At 34.0% G+C, this 19,725-nt stretch overlaps 1 protein-coding gene across 1 annotated transcript; it reads left to right on the top strand.

Annotated features, from left to right (window-relative positions):
• The first annotated feature begins 17,931 nt into the window (after positions 1-17,931).
• Positions 17,932-19,536, top strand: LOC107956160 (uncharacterized). The gene is made up of 4 exons (XM_016891893.1): positions 17,932-18,099; positions 18,335-18,526; positions 18,621-18,963; positions 19,046-19,536. The coding sequence occupies exons 1-4, from the start codon at positions 17,932-17,934 to the stop codon at positions 19,534-19,536; spliced, it is 1,194 nt and encodes a 397-aa protein (XP_016747382.1).
• The last annotated feature ends 189 nt before the right edge of the window (positions 19,537-19,725 follow it).

Raw genomic sequence — 19,725 nt, 5'->3', positions numbered from 1 at the left:
TCAAATTCTGTGTGTTTTCGTTTTACTTTGTTTTGTTGTGTTTTGTTCCCTTACACCATGTTTGGTTGGGTGTATTGGCATAGCCATTACACCCCTATTCCATGGGCCCCACTTAATCCCACTTTAATCCTTTGTTTGGTTCAGTGTATTGGCTAATACGGGTATATTACATTACAGACCTAATCCCCAAAATCCACCGATTTCTAATCCCGGCCTTTTGCTCAGTTTAGGTCCTACTTCAGTTTTATACCTTATTTTACCCTCTCGATCGACGCTTCCCCTTTCTGTCTTCTGTTTCTTCCTTCTAGCTTGGGGTTTCTGCAGATTTGCTCCATCTGTCTCTCTAATATTTTTTACAACACAATTTACGCTTGGCCTTCTCAACCTTTTCTTTTCTTTTTCTCTCTGTCACTCTTTCGCTTGCTCTCATTTGGTGGGTTTCCAAGTTTACTGCAACTGAAAGGTAAACCAAGGTTTCTAACTCTCTTTTGCTCTCAAACTGCTTTAATGTTTGCAGCTGTAAATTTATTACTGTTTTTTTCCTTGTTGATCCATTAGGTTCAAGAAATTGAGCTTTTTTCTACTTCAGATTTGATTTTGAGTGGTTATTTTCCTTCTTTACCATGTCAAATTTTCCTTCTTTCAGTGAGTCCCAGTTACTTCTCTTTTAGAGTTTGATTTAATAGCAGGGCAGCAATTTCCACTGCTGGTTATATTTTGTTTGGTTCCTTTTTCATGTCTATGGTTATGGTTCCTGTTTTTCTCTGGTTTTAGCATTGTGGGCATAACAATTGTGACTTCAGGCCTTGCAAAATTTGAGATTTCAGGCCTATCTAAATCATGTGTGATTGATTTTAATACTAGTCGAATGCTTAGAAGTGTAAATTATTTTGTATATTAGCACAGTTGTTAAATTTCTTGCGTCTGGTGTATCTGACCACTGTTGACACAGAAATAGTTGAATATAAATTATTTTTTATTCCAATTTTTATTTGAATATAAATTATGAATGGCTCAATACGACTTTGCAAGCAATAGTTGGATGGCTCAAACTGCTGTCGTGTACAAGGAACTTGGATCGGTTCTTCATTCAATTTTGGAGTGATTGTTATTAAGTGTAGCTTAAGAGTTTAAAGGTGAATAAGCCAAAAAAGTCAAGGGTAATTGGAATTAAGGTGTTTATTTATCCATGCTCTAAATGAATATATTCATAATTCATAGCCAAACATTTCATAGTTGAGAAACATGTAAATGGGTTGATTACTTAAGCTGCTTCCTGAACTAGGATCTTATTTTCTTTATCAAATCATATGCATACAGTTACTGCTGTGTTTTTCTTTTGCTTCTGTTTTAGTAATATTGTAGTCAGGTCCGTGATGCATTTGTTGAACCCTGAAATAGTAGACCACCTTTAGGTGAGATTAATAGAACAATAATTTGATTATTGTTTACTTCCATGGCCATCAAATATAAAAGAAAAATTCTCATGCATTACTGTGTCAATAAAGGACGCATAAAATCAGATAAACCAAAACGGTTAAGAAACTTAGAAAATGTTCTTCTTGTTGGATATCCTGCACAACTGATCCTATTTGCCTCAAGGACACCCTATAAGAAATAAAACGATTGATAAATTCAACTGCCATGGCCATGAAAAGGATCAATTTTGATTGTTTGGAGAAAAATAAATAGAGATAATTATACTCACACCACATCGTAGTTGCTAAATTATATTGGCATTCTCAAAAATTGCAGGCTTGAGTACATTGTTTAGCTTCACACATTTGATATGGTGAGGTTCTGTTGAGTACAATTTTATCACTGTATTACCATATTATTTCTTAGTTTTTAAAAGGATTATAAAGAAATTTTATCATTATTGATGGCTGCTTTAACTGTATTATACTTTGGGTGGAATTGCAATAAAAATTTTATTATTGCTGTAGTAGTTTGTATTGATGATCTTTTTCCAGTTTCATGTTGTCCCTGAATTTTTCTCAAGTCATAGTAGCGTTGTCAATATATGCATTATTATGAACACATCATTGAAATGTAAAACCATTACTTGTGTAATAGTTACATAAGTCATATTTCTTGCGCCTGGTGTATTGTCCATTGTTGTTCCAGTATATTGATGTTCTATGTGGAATTTTGTAGGTATTGGACTGTTAGCTACCGATTTGCTCCAGATATAAATCGTTGGCAAGCTGAAGCTGTTGTTGCAATTCAAGAGGTTTGGTAACTTATCCAACCTTCTAAATCAAATACAGAGAAAAACAGTAAAACACATATATGCTGATTTTTTGCATATGGTTGTGGATGTGTTTGGTTTGTTGTAAATCATGCTTCCTGACCTTCATATTATCATGAATGCATACGTTAGATTGCTAATGTTTACATGCAAGTTATTTTACCCTTATTATCATGTATGAATCGGTTGTCCAAAAAATGAACTTGAATCTGAGTGGTATGATTATGCTAAATTGCTAATTTCCATTTGCTTAATTGAACTGTATGATTAAGATGAGTTCTAGACTGTTGAGTTTGTCAAGTTATTTTACATAAATAGTTTTTTTGAACTGTATGATTATGATGAACTGTATGCTAAATTGCTAATTTCCATTTGCTTAATTCATCATGTGAATTTTTTAGACTATTAGTAAAAGATATTGTTAGATTAAGTTGTGTTGTGGATCGCCTGAGTTGTACATGTTGCTTTTGTTGAAGAGCCAAGCCTTTTTCATTTTCTATAATTTCAATAGAAATTATAGTAGTAAGTAAATAGAATTTAATCTTTTTATGTGGTTAAATATATTCTCAAGGTACTTTATATTTACTTGAGCTTTAATAGAAATAAATTAGTTTCATCATGTAAGGTTTATTGTATTTGATAATTAAAATATTCTTTTTTTAATTAAAGGATTCACTATATGAATTAAAAATAGAAAATTTGAAAAATAATATATTAAAACATTATACTTGAGAAATTTAAAAAATAATGTATTTTATTTGAATAGATCTCAAAATTACACATAGACTTAAAAAAATTAAATAGATTTTGGTTTCTAAATATAAAAGATATTTACAATCATTATTAAATTAAATGAAGTATTATATATTGAATAAGATGTAAGTTCAATAATTGTTGATGTTTCAATCATCTATACGTAGGGTATTTTGAAACAATTAAATAAACAATAGATATATAATTATGAAAAATCAAAATTATTTTAATATTAAATTATATTTATTTTATTAGTTATACAAGGTCAAGTCTAGTAATTTTCAAAAGAAAAAAAATATGGCAGCTTAGTACAAAATAAAAAAGGTAATTAATAAGCAGACTCATTCATAATTTTTCCCTACAAAATGAATGATGTTGTTATTTGCAAACAAAAGCAGTACTCAGAAATCTTCTCCCAAATTTTTTGTGCCATTGATATAAATATAAACCGGTTAATGTGGCATATTAATATATAAAAGGAAATGAGTCTATGCTCTATTTATAAAAGCAGAAGCTGAATTAGAGAAATTTTAATGAAAACAGTATACTAAATTGATCTACTTATAAAAGCAGAAGTTGAGAGTGGAATTATTATATGATGAATTGCATGTGGACCCAAATTTAGGCATTTAAGCATAGCCATGTTCAGTATTTACTACAACCATGTATATTTTAAGTGACTATTCTCTTAAATCGCATTTGTAGCTAACTCATTCTCATTTTCATCGTTCATGTTGGCTTTTATTGATTAAAAATACCAATACCATTTATTGTAATCATGTGCTTTCAAGTTTCAACTTCTACTCTTTTGTTATATATATTTTATTTTAATACAATGATACACGAGATATAAATTGCAAAGGTAATTTTAATTTCTATTTTTTGCTTCGTTAAGATTCTAAACTTGTATTGTTCATTCTTCTTTGATAGTGTGATATTGCTTCCTACTGAAGCGGCTTGTTTGATTGCTTCCTCCACCCACAGTGTACCGTCTTCTTTTCACACAATCATTGTAAGTTCTTTCGCAATTAAATTATTTAATTTTATTTTACTGTTATTGAAATTATGATTGGAGAAATGTGACCCTTTTACTGCGATTTGACAATATGGAATACATTAATATATTGCAGTAATGGCTCGTCTGCCTTTAATTGCACAAAGTGTGAGGCGTAAAAGAATTGGTATTACTTTGACAATATGGTTGGAAATCTGTAGAATTGCAATTTGGTTCTTATTTACAATGGGTGCCAACCTTAGCCTACGTACTTATAGACCAAGGATGAGGTCCTATACCTTAGATTTTTATGCAAAACAAGATTATGTGAAAAGGCTTGTATATGCTAGTGACGAGACCTGTATTGAACAAGTTAGGATGAATATAACTGCCTTTTTTAAACTATGTGAGATGTTAGAATCGTTAGGGGGATTGAAGTCGTCAAGAAACATGCTTGTTGATGAGCAAGTGGCAATGTTTTTACATATCATCTCCCATCACCTGAAAAATCGAGTTATCAAGCATCACTTTAGAAGGTCCGGGGAAACTGTTAGCAGAGCATTTCATAGTGTTTTAAATGTTGTCATACGCTTACAAGATGTGTTATTTAAAAAGGCGGAGCCAATTACAGCTGATTCTTCTGACACAAGGTGGAAATGGTTTAAGGTATTGGACTAAGTTTTATATATAGCTTGTACAACATTTAGTTGATTTAGATTTAAATTAGTATCCTAACTCAAGATTTTATATCATCTGATATAGAATTGCTTAGGTGCTCTTGATGGAACTCACATCAAGATTAGGGTTCCAACAGTTGATAAGCCTAGATATCGAACGCGAAAAGGTGACATAGCAACAAATATGCTAGGTGTTTGAACACATGATATGCAATTTGTTTATGTTCTTCCTGGTTGGGAAGGTTCAGTTGCTCATGGTAAAGTGGATAGTTAGAGGACTTTGAATTATTCATTAAGATCAAATTTTTTGTACTGAATTAATCATTTTAAAAAAAAATTATTTTATAGGTTGTTATTATCTAGTTGATGCTAGATACACAAATTGTGAGGGATTTCTTGCACCTTTTAGAGGACAACGATATCATTTGAACGAGTGGCGTCAGGGTTATCAGCCAAGTTCTCCGCAAGAATTTTTTAATATGAAACATGCCTCAGTACGTAATGTTATTGAAAGATGTTTTGAGTTATTAAAGCTTAGATGAGGAATACTTAGGAGTCCATCATTCTATCCTGTAAGGGTGCACAATAGAATCATTATTGCATGTTGTTTGCTCCATAATTTTATTCGAACTCATATGAGTATTGATCCTATTGAAGCGGATGTGGGAGAAGGATTACCTAGTAATGTGGTGGATGACGATGAACCGAATATCGCAAATATTCATCCATCGGATGCTTGGGCTACTTGGAGGATGGAACTATCCAACCAAATGTTCAATGAATGGCAAGCATCTAGAAATTAGTTATGTTTAGGGACAAAATGAGTTTGAGTTAATTTGTTTATGTTCTTTTATGTATCTAGTTTGTGAAACTTTGGTGGTGTTTCAATTGATTTTTCTATTGTACTAAACTTGTTGAATTATAATTTAATTTCTTTTCATTCATGTTATTGAACTTAATTATAATTTTTTAAAGTTGTCATATGCTTATAATAATCATATACCTAAACAAATTTATTCTAAGGGTATTCCAGTCATTTTAGTTTTTTCCATTATGCTATCACACCTCCATTCCATTCAACCAAACATAAGAATACTATTACGCCTCTATTCCATTACATTCAACCAAACAATTGATTTGCTATTACGCCTCTATTCCATTACGCCTCTATTCCAATACAGCGAACCAAACGTGGTGTTAATGTTGAAATTCAATCCCTATTTATATTGTTGATCTCACTTCATCTTTTCTATTTTTAGGCATAATGGTTCCGTGATTTCTTCTATCTTTATAGTGGTTCTATGATTTTCACTTCCCACAATCTGATAGTAGACTAAATCCCTGGAGCATGTAGTGGAGTTTGACTAGCCATACCATAACTCACATATCTATGATATGGCAAAATGTGGTATGTGTGATCTCTATGCATGTGAGTTGTGCATTACGAGCTGTAATGTAGGTGAGCAATACGTGTGTGTTGAAAACGCTAGCTTTGTACTGGTGAAGTGTGAGCTGTCTCCAAGCACTACATGCGAGCTACAACCAGAGAGCTTGCGATTTGAGATAGAGCTGCAAACTGATGAAATGTTAGTTTTCTACAAACAATGCATGTGAGCTACAAACATAGATCTTGCAAACTAAGATGGAGCTATGAAGTGGTGAAGTGCGAGTTGTCTCATGCGAATTACAGACAAAGAGTTTGCAAACTGATGAAGTGCAAGCTATGTTCTAACTGCAAGATATCTACGAGCAATGTATGCGAGTAGAACTCTCATTAGTGAAGTGACAACTACGACATGTCCGAGAGCAATGTGTGCTTTCTGTAGCTGAAGTTTTGATGCGTGCTGACTTTTTTTTCCTAGTAGTTGTCATAGTACCCCTTGAGCGTGAGCTAGCTTATTCTCATCGATTTTAAGGCTTACGACGTTGCTGTGGCATTGAATGGATTTCAATAGCCACCTTCAAGGATAAAATAGATATTTTAGCATAAAAATTGGCTAAAAATGTATTAAAGTAAAACCCTTCAACATTGAATACTCAATAGAATTATAGCCAAAATAGCTACTAAATAGTTATCAACCCCTCTTAACTCAATTGAAATATAAGCTTAAAATCACTTTAATAACGCTATATATTAACGCTATCACTTTACGTCGTGACATTGTGACAATTCCTGACATTTTCAGCTGCGATTTCAAGGGAAACTAAGTGCCTTTTTCCCACTTAAAACCCTAGTTGTTGGTATAAATGAGGGGGTCATTTTAGTCTTTAGATTCCTGCTTATATCATTAACTTTGTAAACAAAATTAAATGGGGGTTCTGGAGACACCAAACTTTAGCCATTATTCAATTTTGAGTTTTTCATTACTTTAGACCTTTATTATGTTTGCTTAATTAGAATCTCTTTATTCCGAACTTAGACATAGCGAGCAGAGGTTGTTCTGGATGTGTGTTGTTATCACGATTTAATCAATTAGCATTCTCTTTTCTATTCTCTTATTTATATCTACTTCATTAATATAATTAATGAAATGTTTGTATAAATATGAGAATAAAACTTGTGCTTCATAATTAGCTTGTAAAATTGAATGTTTAGCTAATTATTTAATTAAGTGATTATTTTTCTAAACTTGGGTATTTATTCGAGTCTGCTAATGTAAAATCCCAGTTTTGACGGGTACAAGGTTTGGCGTGTAGTCCTAAAATAGTTTGTTTGGCGAGGTGGTATTTGACCAAGTACATCTTTTGGCGCATAGTGCGAGCATATTCCATTATGTGAGTGTAAGATAATGGTGGTTTGATATTAGATTTCCATGATTGTTAGAGTAGGATATAAGATAAGTAAAAAGGTATTGTGGAATGAGTTCATGCCTAAGGGGTAGTATACCATTTTATCTATAGCACTGTACAAGTTAAGTTACAAGGTAAGTGTAAACTCGAAATTATATAGGGTTTTTCTATATATTTTTACCACCTTTTTACTTAATAAATGTGTTTAACTTGAGTAATTATTATTGAAATAAGTGAATTTTACTTAATTAGTAATTTTAGACATGAATTTAGAAAGTATATGAAATTATGCTTAATTACATGATTTTCATACATATTTTATATTAATTCATATTTATTTATTAATGTATGTATTTTTCACTATGTAGGAGGCCCATTGGAGACATGATTTAAATAAAACATGGACATGTAAAAGTTATCCATGTGGACGACAAGACCATGCAATTTGGGGCATGAGGTTGACTATTTGACCAATAAAGAAGGTGATAAAAGATGGACATGCCTGCTAAGTTTTTGGACTGAAGAATCGTCCAACAAGGGGAACTAAGAGCCCAAATTCAGCACTTAAAGGTGGCTGCCCATAATATGTTTTGGGATAATTAATTGAAGGTCCTTATAGTTTGAAAATAATCAAAATTAGCCCAACAACTTCCCTGTTGAAACCGTCCATTCTATAGCTATTTTTAGCTTGAATTTGAAACTCAAATGGAGAATTCTTGGTCATCCCTTGCTCCTTGAAGCATATTCGACCACATGAGTGAGGGAAGGAAGGAAATTTAAAATTATTTTTAGTGAAATCAAACCCTTACCTTCACCTATGAATACCTTGCCATCCCTTATTCATCCATTATCCCTCAACATTCCTCTCTCGCTCTCACTAGTTTCATCTCAATTCTTTTTCCCTTTTTCCATTGCATAGTCGTCCATCCCTCCTCCATTCTTTAGCCTCAAAAGCTTTGTCAAAAGCACTCCTTGGCCAACTACCCCTAAAACACTTAGCAAACGAAGCATCAATCAAAAGGAAGAAGCACCTCAGTCAGAATAAATCCGAAAGGCTACTGAACTGAGTCAGCCACAATAGATCTGAAAGGCTGCTGAACAGAATAGAGTTTACTCTTTCCTTTTGTTATTTATTTTAATCATGTTTGCTTTGAGTTTATTATTTTTGACATCAACTATGAATTTTTAAATACTATTCACTAGGATGATGATGTTAATTCAATGAGATATATTTTATTCATGTTTAACATGTTTAGGCCTCGATCAATCATGTTTTCAATTAATATCATGATGTATTTCATTCATACATGATTGTGTGCACTCAGATTACCTGAGAGATCCTAACCAGGTGACGACTAGTAGACACATAATTGAAAAGTGCAATGCTCAATTTATATCCTTAAACCCGACTAAGTTGAGGTTCATAATATCTTTAGTTAGCTCCATTGCCTTGCATAGCTTTTAGGTTTATGTAATTAAATTGTTGCAAATGTAAATGTCTCTATGACCTTATGTAAATGCTAAGAAACCCTTAGTTAATATGATCAGTAAAATGCATATTTATCTAAGTAAAAGACTCCGAAAGTATTTAATTTGGTTTCCAAACTCATGAAAGACCGAGTTGCCGTGAAAGTATTTTCGAACATTGTTAAGCATGATACAGTAAATTGAATTGATTAATATAATTATCCTAGCCCGTTTAATGTTGATTGTTTTTGTTGCTAAAGTCATTCATTCATACATTTAGGTAAACAACATCTAAATTAAAATTGCATAGGGATCAATCTTTGCATCTAATTAATTTACAACTAACCAATCCATTTGTGCACACTTTCAAAGGACTTAAGAATCATTCAAATACATATAATCATACCATTTCAAACAACCTAATTCACCTAACCAATATGCCATTCAAAGGCACCACAATTTCATCCAAACATCATTTACTTAAACATGTCAATATTGTCATTTTCCAAACATAATAGCCTAGTTTAAATATGTACTAAAACATGTCACAAGTAACCATTTTCAAGCCATCATCAACATGCCAAAAGAACCTTATAAACAAGCATTTGAAAATGACAAAAATGACATAATTTGGTGAGAAGATAAGGTTCACCAAACCAAACGTGAAAGTCAAAGCTCATACATATCAAATCACCCTTAACACATTTACAAAGTACCATTACTAAACAACCTATACATGTCATTATTAACCTTTGCCAAAATACACAAAATCTACAAATTTAGTTGTTGGATAGTGTGACAGGTCACCGACGAGCTTCCAACCGATTGAGCTTCCGATAATCTATAAAACAAAAGAAAATAACAACGTAAGCAACGAATGCTTAGTAAGATCGTATAAACTTTAAACATAACTTACCACTTCCAAAAATACAATTCATAGATTAACTATAAACCATTACCAATTCCATTATCTTAGTAGAAGCCTATACAACATCATCAAATTCACAAGTTAGTACACTTGTTCATGATACATATAAAATCAACCATACGATATGTAGTTTACCATATATATACGGAACATTTAACGCATCAATGTTGCCATAAGATCATGATACATTCCATTTGCATACTTACCATTTCATTTCCCTTTTCTTACCCATTGAACCATCTTGAATTACATCAGATACTTGGGAAAGCTCACACATAGTGTGCCTTTACATATAACTGTAACATTTCCTTTACATCAATGCTCACACGAGTTGTAAATAGGCCTGCTCACACGAGCTGTGGGCTAGAATGCAAGTTACACGATGCTACTCACACGAGCTGTGGAGAATCTGCAATAACTACAGGACCTTAACCATCGGTAGGACATTCAAGACCAGAACCCGAAACATGAAATCCCTAATGACATTACATTTGTATATTAAGAATTCTTAAGGTTCAACTGTGACTCGTTACCCGTCAATTCATCATAGCATTGATACATTTGTATTCAAATTCAATTATATTAAAAAAAACATAGTAAATAGTTAATTTGGCTAACATTAAAACGATTGTAGTTCATACGAACTTACCTCGATAACTAGGGCATAGTAGTTTAGTCGAACTATTTTGAAGCTTTAGCTTTTCCTCGATTTAAGTTCGAATGTGGTTTATCTTGATGTAAATAGATAATTTCAATCAATTAAGTACTTCTAGTATTCAATTTAATCAATAATTCATATTTATGCAAAATTATGAATTTTCCCTAATACTTTAACTTTTCACAATTTAGTCTTTAAGCTCATAACTTAAATATAATACATTTTAACCTAAATCCATATTAACCAAGGTTACAAGGGATCTTGAAACAACCCATATTTACCAAAATTTCAAAATAAAACCCATAGATTTACACTTTTAACAATTTAATCCCTAATTTCAAAATTCATTAAAAATCACTTAACAAAACATATTTGTTTTACAATCAAAACTAATAATCTTCCAACTAACATAAAATATTATTCAAAATGTTCATGGAAAGTCATTCAACCTTTAACATTTTTGCAAATTGACCCCCGGGATAGCTAGATTAAGCTAAAACAGACTCAAAAACATAAAAATAATTAAAAACGAGGCTTGAATTCACTTACATGCAAGGTGAATTGTTTGGCCGAACCTTTCACTTCTCTAATGGCTAATTTAGGGTTTCAAAATGACAAAAATATGAAGATGATAACTTTGGTTCATTTTTTCTTACCTAATTTTCTTTTTAATTACTAAATTACCAAACTAACCTTTTAAAATCATTAAAATTTCATTAAAACCTTGTTCATAACTATTAACTAACTCATTAAATGGTATATTCACCATTAAAGTCCATTAACTTAAAATTCCATAACCATTTGACCCTTTTAACTAATATAACTCAACTTTTACACCTTTTACGATTTAGTCATTTTCACCTAATTAACCATTTTAACATCAAAATTTCTTAATGAAATTTTAATACGACCTTAATATAATCCCATAGACATTAAATAAATAAATAACAATAATTAAATCATTATAATTGTGGTCTATAAATCACTATTTTTGACACCACTGAAAATGAGCTATTACAATGTGTCTATTCTCTGCCGAGTTGTCTAAAAGGGGCCCGTCAGGACTTTAAACATGAAACTTTGAAGGAAAAGTCCATGGCCATGGAACCCTCTGAAAGGAATTAAAGGATGGTGATTACCCAATGGGGTTCTCTACGTTTCCCAGAACGACAATGGATAAACCTCACATATCGTGAGTTTAGACAAATCCATGTCGTAAACACATCAGGAAAGAATAAGCCTTTCTAGTGAACAACGAAAGAATAAGCCTTTATGGTGAACAACAAAAGAATAAGCCTTTATGACGACCTATAAAAGAATAAGCTTATGTGACGAACTATGAAAGAATAAGCCTTTGTGGAGAACTATGAAAGAATAAGCCTTTGTGACGAACTACGGAAGATTAAGCCTTTGTGGCAAACTACGAAAGAATAAGCCTTTGTGGCGAACTATGAAAGAATAAGCCTTTGTAGCAGACTCTGTATGAAACGATATGGCATATCCTGAAAGACCTTTAATCACAATCAGAAAGACTAGAATAAGTTAGAATGTTTGATGATTTCAAGGTAAGGACCAAGTAAATTCAAGAAATGACTGAAGATGATAGTTTTAAGAAATAACGAGATGGATGAGCTTTCATTTAAAGAAAAAGTCTGAACAAAGGTTGCGTCTACTAATTTGAAGAAGGGTATCTATCTGTAAACAATAATAGAAAAGAGTAGTAGAAGTTAAGGTTAGGTATGAAAAGTAATTTTGAGCAATGGTTTGCAAATAATACGGGTTATGATCCATGATCAAGATGAGCTGAAGGAGATTCCTGAGAGAATGAAGTTATTGATATATGATGGTAATGGATTCAGACTAGGATATAGTATATATAATGAATGAAAATGTTTTGCAATTTTTATGACACTCGTTGTGATAGATAGTAGATGAGGCAAGAAGAGAAGCTGGTGGTGATGAACTATCTAGCGCTTTATTGAAACGATGACTAGGGTATAAGAGGTTATTTCTCACTGAGTTCTTATGAACTTACATGAGTTACACTTTATATTCTAGGTTGAATGTGAATATGTGCCAGGAGGGATGATACTAAGACTACGTCGAACGAAGTGGCGTATCGGTTATTATGCATACAAAGCAAGTTTGGTAGCTTGTTCGAAGTCTGAAATATTACTTAAAAAACCATATTTTGGGATAATTATAAGAGATTAGGATTTTGAATTAGATATCCTTGTAATTAAATTATCATGTGCCATAGTTGTATCTACCTATTGTATATATATTTGTGTAATTTAGTTGAATCTGTCTGAAGTTAACTTGTGAACTAATTGAAATTTGTATAAGTAGCATTGACGTTTGGGGCATTAAATTATCATGCCCTTAACAAACATCTTAGAGGTAAAATTGTTTGACATTTAGGGCATTGATTTTTTAGGCTTCTTTCCTTCTTCTTATAGTAACAAGTACATCTTAGTGGTCGTTAACTATGTATCCAAATGGGTGAAAGCTGAGGCATACCCAATAAACGATGCTAAGGTAGTCGTGAAATTCCTACATAAGCATGTATTTACAAAGTCTGGGACTCCTAGAGTTATAATTAGCGATGAAGGATCTCACTTTGTAAATAAATAGCTTAAGTGGTTACTTAACAAGTATGATGTGAAACACAAAGTAAAGACTACCTATCATCCACAAACAAATGGGTAGGTTGAGCTTGCAAACCATGAGATCAAAGGAATAATTGAGAATGTGGTTCAACCTAACAAAAAAGATTGGTCTCGGAGGCTTGATGATGCTCTATGGGCCTATCAGACAGCTTTAAAGACACCGTTAGGAATGACTTCTTATCGGTTAGTCTTTAGAAAGGCATGTCACTTGCCACTTGAGTTGGAAAATAAACCTCACTGAGCCTTGAAACAATTAAACTTGGATGTAAAGCAAGCCGGTGAGAGAAGAATGTTACAACTTGATGAGTTGGAGGAATTGAGGTTGTTTTCATACAATGATGCTAAGATGTATAAAGAAAAGACTAAGAAATGGCATGACAAATGTATACAACCTCGAGAATTTAGAGAAGATGAAATAGTTTTTTTGTTCAATTCAAGACTAAGGTTATTCCTAAGAAAGCTCAAATCCCGATGAATTGGACCCTTCACCATTCACAAAGTCTATTCATATGGAGTGGTAGAATTACGAGATCAAAAGGGAGGTACATTTAAATTTAATGGTCAACATCTCAAGCTTTATTAGGATGATGAATTTGAGTGAATTAATAATTTTTTCAATGTAATTGTTAGAATAAATGACATAGTTAGAAAAATTATCTTGAATTAGTACATTAGATTAATTTTGTCTAAGGAGATTGGAACCTAAGCGGGACCAATTGTGACCCCTTCAACCTTTTCTGGGAGTTTAATTTAATGTAGTCTTTCGAGAAAAGTTTCTAATTAGCCTATAAGGAACTTTTATTTTTATATTTATTTTTCATCTTTGTGCTAAATAAGAGGGTCAAGTTGGCCGAAGCACTGATCTGTTTATTTTGGTTCAATTTAATTTATAATAAAAGTAATAATTACAGTTTAAGCTTGAGGCCTAGAACAATGAAGAGGAGGAAAATACCTAAATTTTTGCTACCCTTAAGCTTTCCCAAAACCCTAAAATTGCGGCCACTTATTTCTCTTCATGCATTGTTGCTCAAGTCTTTCCTTAGCTAAATTTTTGCTTAAAATTTGCCTTAGTTTACCACTATAAAAACCCCATTAACACCATCTTATTTTTCATAACACTTAAGCCATGAACCCTAATTTTTCCCTTTATTTTTCTTCCTTTAACCGTCGGCCTCAAAGCTCAAAAGCTTTCTCATTAATTTCCTTTTGTTTCTTTCTCTTGCCACTGCATTACCCTTTGCCGTAGCAAATCTTCCCCATCACCGCCGCAACTCTCCTTCTCCGTAACAACCGTCCCCAGTCCTAGCCAAGTTTTACCGCAACCTCCACAATTAACCATTCCTTTTTACCACCACAAAGCCCTTGCCACAATGCCATTGTCGTCGCACCATTCTTATTATTATCCCAAAATCCTTGTCAATTAACCATGACTCGAAAAAGAACTAGATCTTCAAAAGCTTTTACCGAAAACCCAATTTTTATTCAAGATGAGGAAGCAAGAGAAAGATTTGATTCCATCTTCAAAAGCAGCCTATGATGCCAAAAAAAGGTTTCAACTTGAAAAGAAATTATAAGATGATTGTGTCATTCTCAATTCAGAAAATAATAGATTCCTTAAATCGGATGTAACGACCCAAAATTTCTAATTTCGTTATTGTGAAAATATGATACAAATATCTGTCAACTTTAGTGATTATGTGTTCTGGGAATGTTTGAGAGGTCCTAAGTTCAAGCCTTCGCTTGGGCAAATTTTGGTATTTTGAATTAATTAGGCCTTACTCTTGTTTAGTAGGCTTTTATTTGATTGTTGGGTGAATTACATCAGAATGGGCCTGCTGCTCTGGTGGTTAAATGATGTGTTATTATGGTGGAGGTCTTGTATTTGAATCCCTATGCAGGCAATGATATTTTTTTTTTGCTCAGATTTTGGGATAGAGTTGTATAATAGGGGGATTCTGAGTAGTGGATGTGTAGTGGGAATTAGGGGAGAAGATTAAGGGATTTGGAGGGTTATTGGGATTTTATTTTATTTTTTTCCCATAACCGAATTTTGACTTTCTTTTCCAAAAAAATTCTGCCGCCTATTCTTCTCCCTCTCCTCTTGTCGAAATTCTTTGAGTTTTTCCATCTTTCTCTTCTTTTTCTTCTTCTTGATTTTTCCCTAATCCATTTATTTTTCTTCGTTTTCGCACGCGGTTAGTGCTCACTTATTTTCGGTAAGTGTTTCTCTTTGTTTCTGTCATGAATCTCTTAATGACTGAAGTGGTAATGTTTTTCTCTACGATTTGCGCATAAAGGAAGCCTTAGACTGGTGAATTCAGTGTTCTCGTCTTAACAATATTTAAACAGAGGGTTATCGATGGTGGTAAGTTGGGATTTTGTTAGTTCTTGGTTGTCAATTCCCTTGTAAATCCGTTAAATTGATGTTGAGTATCATGATTATAGGCTTTAGAGTGCTCGGGGACTGTTTTAGCATCAAACAAAACCAGGTGTGTACTCGAAACGCAAAAAAAAAGGATTCAGTGAAAAGCTGAAATTGCTTGCTGTTTTGACAGTAGCAGTAGGCTAAATTCTAAAAATCGAGATAAATTATGAAAATCGAACTAGAGGATGAACAAAATATGAAATTAAAACTTATTAATTCTAGTTTCTTATAGACAAAACGGTGTAAGTAATGGAATTGTAAATCGTGAGGTACAATAAACTTTGTGAGACAAGCTCAGATTGAATTCGGGTTCCCCTATTCTGATTTTGGAAAATCATCAAACATTAGCGAAAAATAATTAGGGGTTAAAATTTACTTGTTTAAATTATTAGTGAGTCTATTTTCAATAGAAACAAATAAAAAAAATATTTCAAATTTTTTACTAAGAGATAATTAATTTTTAGCAAAGAAAGGACGAAGATGTTAGACAGCAAAAAAAGGGTAAGTTTGAAAATTTTATTGTACTTATTGGCTAAACGAAAAATTCTAAAAATTTTATGGTAGAAAGTTATTTGAGTCTAGTTTCAAAAACATCAAGTGAATCTTAATTCAAAATTCTGTAGCTCAAGATATAAATAATTTAGTAACAGTGACTCAAGTAGACAACTTTGAAGGAACATATAAGTAAATAGTGAAAACATATATAATTAATTAACTAGCACGAGTTACATTAAAAATGGATCACGTGGCCAAGGCCAATTTGGGCCTAGTGGGCCACATGAGCGTGTGAGCCCATTTTTTTGGAAAGTTCTATAAGGTTGTACGGGTTCCCCAAGTCGACTGTGGACCTATTGTAGATCGGTAAGCTTTACTTAGACCCCTATCAATGTGATCTATCTGACTGATTTCTATACCGAGTATGACTAATGATATCTCAATGTATGTACTATTAATTGTATAATTGCATGACATATTTTGTATGTTGCATTGCATCGGGGTGGGTCAATGATATTTGGAGGAAGTGTCTGAATGGCTATTAAGCCTGTTATCTGGCAGCTGAGCTGCAACCTTCTAATTATGTGCCGCATTTCGGTACAACATGGTGTGTAGGGATGGGTGGGTTGATTTACTCCCCACATGGTGTGTAGGGTTGGACAGAGATGGTGTGTAGAGGCTGGTGGGTAGGATTCTGATTTACTGTATCTACATTCTGTATTTGATATGGGGCAAAGCCCTAATGTATTTCTTAGACTGTATCTGAATGGGCTAAGGCCCAAGCTAATTTTTTGATGGGCACGGTCCCTAGACTGTATCTAACTGAATTATGTTGATTATCTGTATGCATGTTTTCTGTGGGGATTACACACTGAGTTTGCAAAAACTCACCTTTTCTCTGTTTAATTTGTGCAGCGGAGGACTCGACGGTGGCCACACGTAAATTTTACACTATTTTTTGTTAATGCCTAGAATTTATTACTTATTTGGGGTTTTTGATGTATCTTCGGGATTATGGACTAGCTTGCTTTAAATTTGGGACTTCATACTGTTTTTTATGGATTTTTTTAAACTGCAACTCCACAAAACATGATTTTTTTTCTAAAAAATAAGTTTGTTCGTAAATAAAAATGATTTTCCCTAAATTAATTGGTTACAAAAGCTTCCGCTAAGAGACAAGTTTTAAAGCAAATCAACTAGTTTTTTTTCAAATTAAATAAAAGCTAACTTACTGTAACGGTTTTTAAACTCGACAATCTTGTCTTCAAATCCCTTTTCATGTGACATCGCCAGATTCAGCTATAACGTCTAGGTCGGGTTTGGGGTGTTACATTTAGTATTATCAGAGCCAGGTTACAAAAGTCGGCTGTGGATTTGGGTTTTAAAACTTGGTTTTAAAGAGATAATTTTTAAATGGTTTGAAATATTTTTGACTGAGTATGTGGTACACCGAGTGTCCGGCACCGATTTTGTAAGTGTTTTGAAAATTCTGATAAGTTTTTTAAAATATGAGTAGCATATTCTGGAATTACTATAGGTAGTACACTTTATTGAGAACACTATAAATAGTGTATACTAAAAATAGTAGCGAAGCTGAAAACTGTAGTAAGACTGCGATTTGTGATAACAGACTCTAAACTTCTGATACTATTTTGCACAAAATATCTACTAATAGATATCGAAACTGTAACTAATTCATAAAACTGTTAGCACAGATAAGCTACAAATTCTACGATAAGTGCACGAGGTATCTGTAGACGGGGTACTAAAGGCCGAGGTAGATGACGTAGAGGGGCTCGAGCTGAGTCCTCGTCGTTAGGCAGCATGCCGAATCTGGCCGAGGGTGACGCTTTATCCCAGGCTATGCTGAGGATATTAGAGAGGGTTGCTAGGCCCAACACTGAATCTGGGGGCCAAAGGTCGGTTACAGAACGACTCCAGTCCAATGGGGCTGAGCTATTTAAGGGTGTCACTGGAGTCGCCCCTAGTGTGGTCTGGAGGCCACGGAAAGAATCATGGACGATCTGCACTTTACTATTAAAAAGAAATTGAAAGGGGTTGTTTCCTTGCTTCGCGATGAAGCATACCAATGGTGGCTGATCGTTAAAGAAGGCACTCAATTCGAACGACTGATTTGGGATTTTTATAAGGCTATTTTTCAAGGTAAATATGTGGAGGCAAACTATATTGACGCTAGAAGACATGAGTTTCTAATCTCACGTAAAAGGATCGTTCAATGGCCGAGTATGAGGCCGAGTTTCTGAGATTGAGCCGCTATGCGCTAGGCATGGTGATGACTGAATATGAGCTTTGTGTCCACTTCGAGGATGGACTCAGGGACAGTTTGAGAGTTCTGATAGCTCCGCAGAGGGAGCGTGACTTTTTAGCACTAGTAGAGAAGGAAAAGATCACCGAAAAGGTGAAGGCGCTGAGTGCCAAAACCAGGATAAAGATAGGGACAAGAATAAAGGGATTCGAAGCCCTTGATTTCTGTAATGAGGCCTAAGAAAAAGGTCAGATCTAGTGGGCCAGTTAGAGTTGAGACCCCTATTGAACCTATTGGGATCACACTTTGTGGGCATTATGGAAGACGCCATCCGAGCGAATATTGGAGGACGACTGGGGCTTGTTTAAGATATGGGTCTATTGAGTACCATGTTCGAGAGTGTCCACTGAGGGCCGATCAGGTGCAAGTTGTGAGTTCTGCTACTGCACAGCCACCGAGGGTAGTTCAGCAGCCGCCTAGGGGTCGAGATCAAGCTAGGGGTGGTAATGGTATGGGTCGTGGGCAAAGTGCACTGGACAAAGGTGCTGGACAGGCTGAGGTGAGACAGTCGACCCTAGTTTATGCTGCTCGTCTCTGAGAGGATAGAGATGCTTTAGACGTCATCACGTGTATGTTTTTTTATTTTTGATCTGCCTTACATTGCGTTGATAGATATAGGATTTACGCATTCCTATGTTTCCTGTTCTATTTCCAAAAACCTAGGGATTCCTATTGAGAGTACTTCTAGTGAGGTGACTGTGCTGAGCCTGCTGGGGCAATCTGTTAGAGTTAGCAAACTGTACAGGAATGTTCCTTTAGAGGTTCAAGGGATGGTATTTCTGGCTGATTTGATGAAGCTTCCATTTGGAGAGTTCGATATGATATTAGGGATGGACTGGTTGGTCAAGTATCGTGTCAGTTTAGACTGTGAGACTAAGAGGGTTCTATTGAGAACTGAAGGGGGTAATAAAGTAGTTCAGACTGTTAAGGATATTAAAACTGTAAGGGATTTTTTGGACATCTCTCCTGAGGAGTTATTGGGTTTACCTCTGAATCGGGAAGTGGAGTTTGGGATTGAGCTTCTCCCTGGTACAGCTCCAGTGTCTATCGCTCCCTATCGAATGACACTGAAGGAGCTTACGGAGCTCAAGGCTCAAAACTAAGAGTTATTGGATCGTGGGTTCATCCACCCTAATGTGTCTCCGTGGGGAGCACCGGTACTGTTTGTTAAGAAAAAGAATAGATCCATGAGGATGTGTATCGACTACCGATAACTAAATAAGTTGATTATTAAGAACAAGTATCCACTTTCAAAGATTGATGATTTGTTTGACCAGTTCTGAGGGGAGTTT

The sequence above is a fragment of the Gossypium hirsutum genome, chromosome D07 (genome assembly GCF_007990345.1).
Source record: "Gossypium hirsutum isolate 1008001.06 chromosome D07, Gossypium_hirsutum_v2.1, whole genome shotgun sequence".
NCBI lineage: Eukaryota > Viridiplantae > Streptophyta > Magnoliopsida > Malvales > Malvaceae > Gossypium > Gossypium hirsutum.
This window is presented reverse-complemented; position numbering and strand designations above follow the sequence as displayed.